General features: G+C 50.9%; 1 protein-coding gene across 1 annotated transcript in view; it reads left to right on the top strand.

Annotated features, from left to right (window-relative positions):
* DHDH (dihydrodiol dehydrogenase (dimeric)) overlaps positions 1-8060 on the top strand; it is a 10355-nt gene extending 2295 nt beyond the window's left edge. Inside the window, exons 4-7 of the mRNA XM_011979329.1 lie at positions 2737-2989; positions 5556-5680; positions 7453-7603; positions 7925-8060. Of these exons, the coding sequence (XP_011834719.1) occupies positions 2737-2989; positions 5556-5680; positions 7453-7603; positions 7925-8034 (639 nt within the window). The 3' untranslated portion in view covers positions 8035-8060. The remainder of the gene's footprint in view (positions 1-2736; positions 2990-5555; positions 5681-7452; positions 7604-7924) is intronic.
* The last annotated feature ends 378 nt before the right edge of the window (positions 8061-8438 follow it).

Below are 8438 nucleotides of genomic sequence, written 5' to 3'. Positions count from 1 at the left end.
TAGCCAGGATGGTCTCGATCTCCTGACCTCGTGATCCACCCGTCTCGGCCTCCCAAAGTGCTGGGATTACAGGCTTGAGCCACCGCGCCCGGCCTCTTCTGTCAGTTTTTAAGAAAAAGATGCGAAGAGTGAAAGTGGCATAGAATGGCAATGGGCTTAGTTTGGGTGGGGTTCCAGGTAGAGGTTGGAAGGACCAAGTGTAGCAGGACGAGCTGCAGACAAAACTCCTCAGACACCGGATTGAAGAAGGAAGAGGTTTTTATTCGGCCAGGAGCGTCGGCAGACGGACGTCTTAAGAGCCGAACTGCCCCAGAAAGAAATATTTGGTCTTTTTAAAGGCTTACAACTTTAAGGGGTCCACGTGAAGGGGTTGTGATAAATCGAGCAAGCAAGCGTGGGAAACGTGACTGGGGGCTACATGCATCAACTAACAGAACAAAAAGTTTTACAATGCTTTTTTTATACAGTATCTGGGATTTACAGATAACACAAGTAGTTTAGGCCAGGGGTTGATGTTATTATTATTACTTTGTTTAACTCCTAGGGGCAGGTGGTGGTGCCAAGGTTGTCTGGCTATTTATCTTACTTTTGTTTCTCTCTCTCTTTCCTCCTGTCTTGTGAACTAGGCAAGGCAGGGGGAGGAGGGCAGCAGGAGTAGTAGTGGTCTCCTTCCTTACAAGGAGCCCCTTAAAAACCTGCAGTGCAGTGCAGGGCAGTGGCGTGATCTTGGCTCACTGCAACCTCTGCCTCCTGGGTTCAAGCGATCCTCCTGCCTCAGCCTCCCAGGTAGCTGGGATGACAGGCACCCGCCACCACACCCAGCTAATTTTTGTATTTTTAGTAAAGAGAGGGTCTCACCATGTTGGCCAGACTGGTCATGAACTCCTGACTGCAAGTGATCCTCCCGCCTCGGCCTCCCAAAGAGCTGGGATTACAGGCATGAGCCACCGTGCCCAGCCCCTATCTCAAGGTCTTTAATGTAATCCCATCCACCAGGACCCCTTAGCCTTGTAAAGTCACACATTCACAGACCCTGAGGATATCATTGGGGGCACCAGTAGCCTACTGTCATAACACCCAGGCTCAGAGCCTGCCCCCGGCTCCCCGGTGCCCCCATCGCTTCTCTCCACTGCTTGGAGCCTGGATGGACCTCGACCACATCTGTCTGGCCCCACCCTTGCCCTGTGAGCCCTGGCACTCTTGCGTCAGCATTTTTAGAAATTGTTGGTATGGGTTGGGCGCGGTGGCTCATGCCTGTAATCCCCAGCACTTTGGGAGGCCAAGGCGGGCGGATCACCTGAGGTCAGGAATTCAAGACCAGCCTGGCCAACATGGCGAAACCCCGTCTCTACTAAAAAAGTACAAAAGTACAAAAATTAGCCGGATGTGGTGGCGGGCGCCTGTCATCCCATCTTCTTAGAAGGTTGAGGCAGGAGAATCGCTTGAACCCGAGAGGCGGAGGTTGCGGTGAGCTAAGATCCCGACGCTGCACTCCAGCCTGGACGAGCAAGACTCTGTCTTAAAAAAAAAAAAAAAAAAAAAAATTTCTGGAGTGCAGCCTTGGGACCTTTGCCCATTCTCCTGGCTCTGCCCATGACATTCTTTCTTGGGCCCTTTGCCTAGTCCACGGAGCTTCCATCTCCCCTGGAATGTCAACTCTTCAGGGTGTCACTGTCCCGGCCGTACTGCGTGAAGGAGACTCCGTTTTATTTGTGTCCTTGGTATTCCTTTGTTCATCCCTTAGTCGCCTGTTCTCTCTCTAGACTGGGTGCTCCAAGAGGCAGAACTCTGGTTTTTGTTGTCATTGTTGTTGTTTTGTTTTGTTTTTTGTTTTTTGTTTTTGTTTTTGTTTTTTTGAGACAGAGTCTTGCTCTGTTGCCCAGGCTGGAGTGCTGGAGTGCAGTGGCACGACCTCGGCTCACTACGAGCTTCGCCTCCCGGGTTCACACCATTCGCCTGCCTCAGCTTCCCAACTAGCTGAGACTACAGGCGCCCGCCACCAGGCCCAGCTAATTTTTTGTATTTTTAGTAGAGACGGGGTTTCACCGTGTTAGCCATGATGGTCTCGATCTCCTGACCTCGTGATCCGCCCGTCTCGGCCTCCTAAAGTGCTGGGATTACAGGGGTGAGCCACCACGCCTGGCTGTCGTTGTTTTGAGACAGAGTCTTGCTCTGTCGCCAGGCGGGCGTGCAGTGGTGTGATCTCGGCTCGCTGCAACCTCTGCCGCCTGGCTTTAAGTGATTCTCCTGCCTCAACCTCCCGAGTAGCTGGGATTACCCTGTAGTCACAACAGTTGCTTTCAGAGGTACTAGGGAGTTAAGGCTTCAACACATGAATTGTGTTTGGCGGGGTAGAAGCGGGAGGGAGAGGGACACAATTCAGCCCCTAACATGAGGAGACTGGGGCAACGGTCCAGATGAAAAAGAACAAAAGTCAGTAGGGCGCAGTGGCTCATGCCTGTAATCCCAGCACTTTGGGAGGCTGAGGTGGGAGGAGTGCTTGAGCCCAGGAGTTAAGACCAGCCTGGGCAGCATAGTGAGATCCTATCTCTATTCAAAAAAATAAAAATAAAAAGGAAAAAGAAGAAAAGTCAAGAGAGTCAGGAGCAAGAAGGATACAACTTGGGGTCTGATGGGCTGTGTTTGGAGACTGGGTGGCAGTGGGTATTCCACTACAATTGGGACCCCCGAAGGGATTAGAACTGGTTGGTTAACTCCTTTGCTTGTGGTCTGCAGGCCATCTGGACCCGCTTCTTTCCTGCCTCCGAGGCTCTGAGGTCTGTTTTGGCCCAGGGAACTCTAGGAGACCTCCGGGTGGCTCGGGCAGAATTTGGGAAGAACCTCACCCATGTTCCCCGGGCTGTAGACTGGGCCCAGGCCGGGGGTGCCCTGCTGGACTTGGGCATCTACTGTGTCCAGTTCATCTCCATGGTCTTTGGAGGGCAGAAGCCAGAGAAGATTTCCGTCATGGGAAGGCGTCATGAGACAGGTAACATGTATCCTGGAATATTTCGTAGTGATGGGAATGACTCTGACTCCCTCTGGGAGCACTGAGCTGGGGACAAGTCTCCAAGTCAATGAGAATTAGATCAGACACCTAGAAGAACAACTTTCCATGAAGCCAGAGACGATCAGAGTCAAGAGTGCAGGCGAGCACTATCCTGGGACTTTGCTATGTGATCTTAGCCAGTAACTTAACATCTCTGAATCTTAATTACTTTACTGGTAAAGTGTCACTAATAGGGTTGTCATGGGAGTTAATGAAGTAACTCCTGAGGCAAATGGCAGTTAATAAATACAAAATTATTATTTTTTGAAGCTGTCTCAGTGATTCTTTGCTACATAAAAGACTACCCCACTTGGCCAGGCGCGGTGGCTCGTGCTTGTAATCCCAGCACTTTGGGAGGCCGAGGCAGCCGGATCACCTGAGGTCAGGAGTTGGAGACCAGCCTGACCAATATGATGAAACCCCATCTCTACTAAAAATACAAAAATTAACTTAGGCATTGCGGCAGACACCTGTAATCCCAGCTATTTGGGAGGCTAAGGCAGGAGAATCGCTTGAATCCAGGGGGCGGAGGTTGCAGTGAGCCAAGATGGCACCACTGCACTCCAGCCTGGGCAATAGAGTGAGACTCCATCTCAAAAAAAAAAAAAAGGTTGCCCCACTTTGCAGAAGAGGCCCTTGCCTTGGCTTCCACTCAGCTGGAAAGTATCCAACAGGGCATGAGCCAGCCAGATGTGATGCCCTTCCTCTTTGACCTTTAACCCCAAGAAGCAAGAGGCAGTTCATGCTTTAATGCTCTATTAAAGTTACATGCAGCAGCAAAAAAAAAAAAAACCTACCACGAAACTTAGTGACTTCAGGCTGGGCATGGTGGCTCATGCCTATAATCCCAGCACTTTGGGAGGCTGAAGTGAGCAGATCACTTGAGGCCAGGAGTTCAAGACCACCCCGGCCAATGTGGTAAACCCTGTCTCTACTAAAAGTGCAAAAAAAAAATTAGCTGGGCATGGTGGCATGCACCTATAGTCCAGCTACTCTGGAAGGTGAGGTGGGAGGATCAATTGAGCCTGGGAGGCAGAGGTGGCAGTGAACTGAGATGGTGCCACTGCATTCCAGCCTGGGGAACGGAGCCAGACCCTGTCTCAGAAACAAACAAGCAAACAAACAAAAAACCTTAATGACTTCAAATAGCAATCATTTATTAGCTTGATTCTGTGCATTGGCAAATTGTGTCTGGACTCTGCTGGATGGTTCTTCTGCTGGTCTTACTCCTGCAGCTGCAGTCAATTGGCTGTTCAGCTGGGACTGGACAGTCTGGTACAGCTTCATTTATGTCTTACAGGTGGTAGGTGACTGTCTGGGAAGTCACCTTGATTCTCCTCCACCTGGCCTCTCCAGCTGGCTAGATACCATTCACATCATGGTGTGAGAATTCCTGATGTGCGAGCACTTTTCAGGCCTCTAATTACACCATATTTGCTGTTGACCCATTGGACAAAGCAAGTTACATGGCCAGCTCAGTTTTCAGAGATGGGCAAATAGACTGTATTCTTTTTTTCATTTAAGATAGTGTCTCACTTTGCCACCCAGGGTAGAATGTAGTGGTGTGATCTTGGCACGCTGCAGCATCAATCTCCTAAATTCAAATGATTCTCCTCTGTAAGACCCCCAGGTAGCTGGGCATACAGATGCAGGCCGCCACGCCTGGCTGTGTTTTTTGTTTTTTTGTTTGGTAGAGATGGGGTTTCCCCATGTTGCCCAGGCTGGTCTCGACTTCCTGAACTCAAGCAATATACACATTTTGGCCTCCCAAAGTGCTGGCATTACAGGCATAAACCACCGTGTCCAGCCATTTTTTTTTTTTTTTTTTTGAGACAGGGACTCACTCTGTCATTCAGGCTGAGTGCAGTGGCATAATCATTGCTCACTGCAACCTTGACCTTCCAGGCTCCAGGGATCTTCCACCTCAGCTCCGGAGTAACTAGGATCACAGGCACAAGCCACCACACCCAACAAAATTTTTTGTTTTTTGTAGAGACGGGATCTCGCTATATTGCCCAGGCTGGACATAAATGTTGAACTCCTGGACTCAAGTGATCCTTCTGCCTCCACCTCCCAAAGTGCTGAGATTATAGGTGTGAGTCACTCTGCACAGCCAAGACTGTGCTTCTTCATAGAAGAAGAAAACTGGCACTCATAGAGGAAATTATATTGGCCATCTTTGCAAACAGTACCACAGAAAACAATGAAAAGCCTGAACAAAACAATAGCTTGAAGGAAGCACTTTAGAAAACTCAGGAGAATCATTTGAACCCGGGAGGTGGAGGTTGCAGTGAGCCGAGATCGTGCCACTGCACTCCAGCCTGGGCGACAGGGCAAGACTCCATCTCAAAAAAAAAAAAGTGTCTGTCTTGGCTTCATTCTTTTGCCTTGCCATGCAGGAAGTGAAGTCTGTCACCCAAGATTCCACAGGCAGGATTTGAGGCCTGTGCAGTCTCAGAGACTCTGCCCTGAGAGGCCCCTGCCCTAACCCAGGACTTCCCTCCAGGTGTGGACGACACTGTCACAGTGCTCCTGCAGTACCCAGGAGAGGTCCATGGCAGCTTCACTTGCAGCATCACCGCGCAGCTCTCCAACACAGCCTCCGTGAGCGGCACCAAGGGCATGGCACAGGTGAGGCGCAGCGGGCCCAAGCGCTAAGGATTGTACCCCTAAAATAGAAGGGGGACAAATGGCCCCTGGAGCTGGATGAGGGCTTAACCAGCCAATTTCACATCATTACTAAAGAGTTCATCCTCCTTAACCAAGCCAAGAGGTGGGTTCTGGGCCTCTAGGCTCTCCTTACTTAGGATTAACCTATTGCTCTGTCAAATATCCTTGGACCTGGCCGGCGCGGTGGCTCACGCCTGTAATCCCAACACTTTGGGAGGCCAAGGCAGGCGGATCACCTGGGTCAGGAGTTCAAGACCAGCCTGGACAACATGGTTAAAATCCATCTCTACTAAAAATACAAAAATTAGCTGGTTGTGGTGGCAAGCGTCTGTAATCCCAGCTACTCGGGAGGCTGAGGCAGGAGAATCGCTTGAACCCGGAAGGTGGAGGTTGCAGTGAGCTGAGATAGTGCCATTGCACTCCAGCCTGGGTGACAAAAGCAAAACTGCATCTCAAAAATTTTATATATATATACCTGGCCGCCATGGTGGTCACACCTGTAATCCTAGCACTTTGGGAGGCTGAGGCTGGTGGATCACTTGAGCCCTGGAGGTTGAGGCTACAGTGAGCTGTGATTGTGCCACTGTACTCCAGCCTGGATGACAGAGTGAGATCCTGTCTCAAATATGTATCTTCAGTCTGGAGGAGAAGCCAGTTATTCTCAACCATGCTTAGTGGGCAGTTGTGAACTTTGGAAGCACAACCGGGGGAGAATCTGGGTGTTACCAAAGGTCAGCTTAACTGGCCTTCCTGGGGCCCTGTTGCTAGGAAAAAATCCTATTCTATAGCCAGGCATGGTGACTTACACCTGTAATCCCAGCGTGATTGGGAGGCTGAGGAGGGCAGATCACTTGAGCTCAGGAATTCAATACCGGCCTGGCCAACATGGTGAAACCCCGTCTCTACTAAAAAAAAAAAAAAAATACAGGCTGGGCACAGCGGCTCACATCTGTAATCCTAGCACTTTGGCAGCCCAGAGCGGGTGGATCACCTGGAGTCAGGAGTTTGTGACCAGCTGGGTCAACATGATGAAACCCCGTCTCTACTAAAAATGCAAAAATTAGCCGGGTGTGGTGGTGCATGTCTGTAAGCCGAGCTACTCAGGAGGCTGAGGCAGGAGAATTGCCTGAACCTGAGAGGTGGAGATGGCAGTGACCCGAGATCGCGCCATTGCACTCCAGGCTGGGCAACAAGAGCGAAACTCCGTCTTGGAAAAAAGAATAAAAAATTAGCCAGGCATGGTGGTGGGTTCCTGTAATCCCAGCTACTCGGGAGGCTGAGGCAGAAGAATCACTTGAACCTGGAATGTGGAGGTTGCAGTGAACTGAGATTGATCCACCGCACTCTAGCCTGGGCAACAGAGCAAGACTCTATCTCAAAAAAAACAGAAAGAAAGAAAAGAAATAAGAAGAAAACGCGATTCACAGACACACGAAGATAAGTCCTCCTCTCTAGGCCCTAAGAGCACCTTGTTTCTAACCTCGTAAAGTTAGGGAGAGGTTTGCTGCTGGGGAGATAGATGGGATTTTTGTGTGACAGCAGCGTTGCTAAGGAACAAACTTCTAGCAACCAGAAATGAGGGAGGGTCCAGAGCTCCCTGGGGATAGACGAGACAAGCCCTTTGCCACCAGGTTTGAGAGGGAGGCCCCTGCGCACCACCTGGCATGTTCCTGGGGGCAGCCCCAGGAGCACCATTGGTGAAGACAGCAGCGCCACTTCCTCTCTCCCTCCAGCTCCTCAACCCCTGCTGGTGCCCAACCGAGCTGGTGGTGAAGGGGGAGCATAAGGAGTTCCTGCTGCCCCCGGTCCCAAAGAACTGCAATTTTGACAACGGGGCAGGCATGAGTTATGAGGCCAAGCACGTCCGGGAGTGCCTGCGCAAGGGTAAGGATATGGAGGGGTGGCGGGCACCAGGCTGGCAGAGGAAGGTTGGGCTCTTCCCCACCTGCTCTGTCACCCTGCTGCTTAGAACTACATCTCCCAGGAGGTTGCAGTGAGCTGAGATCGCACCACTGCACTCCAGCCTGGGCAACAGAGCAAGACTCTTGCTTCCCCCCCAAAAAAAGAACTACATCTCCCAGGAACCCCTGCAGCATCCATCTGCCTGAACCATGTATATTGTACCACATGGAATTCTGGGAATTGTAGTTACTTGGGTTTCGGGTGCGTGGGTAGGAGGGGTCCCTAACTACCCTATCCCCGCAGGTCTGAAAGAAAGTCCTGTGATTCCCCTGGTAGAAAGTGAGCTCCTGGCTGACATCCTTGAGGAGGTGAGGAGGGCCATTGGAGTCACCTTCCCCCAAGACAAACACTGATGTATCTCTGAATAAATAAAAACGTCGTTCCTATAGAGATCTTACATCTTCATGGTAGTGGTTTGGCAGAAGCTGGAGAACCCAGTATCAAAGGGTCACTAGAAAATAATTTGGGCGGGGCCAGGCATGGCAGCTCACACCTGTAATCCCAGCACTTTGGGAGGCCGAGGAGGGCAGATCACCTGAGGTCAGGAGTTTGAGACCAGCCTGACCAACATGGTGAAACCCCCATCTCTAATAAAAATACAAAAGTAGCCGGGCATAGTGGCGCATGCCTGTAATCCCAGCTACTCAGGAGGCTGAGGTGGGAGAATCACTTGAACCCAGGAGGCGGAGGTTGCAGTGAGCCGAGATCGCACCACTGCACTCCAGCCTGGGCGACAGAGCGAGACTCTGTCTCAAAA

The sequence above is a fragment of the Mandrillus leucophaeus genome, unplaced genomic scaffold (assembly GCF_000951045.1).
Source record: "Mandrillus leucophaeus isolate KB7577 unplaced genomic scaffold, Mleu.le_1.0 Scaffold200, whole genome shotgun sequence".
In the NCBI taxonomy this organism is placed as follows: Eukaryota; Metazoa; Chordata; class Mammalia; order Primates; family Cercopithecidae; genus Mandrillus; species Mandrillus leucophaeus.
Note: the sequence above shows the minus strand (reverse complement) of the source record. Positions and strands in the feature narration are given on the sequence as shown.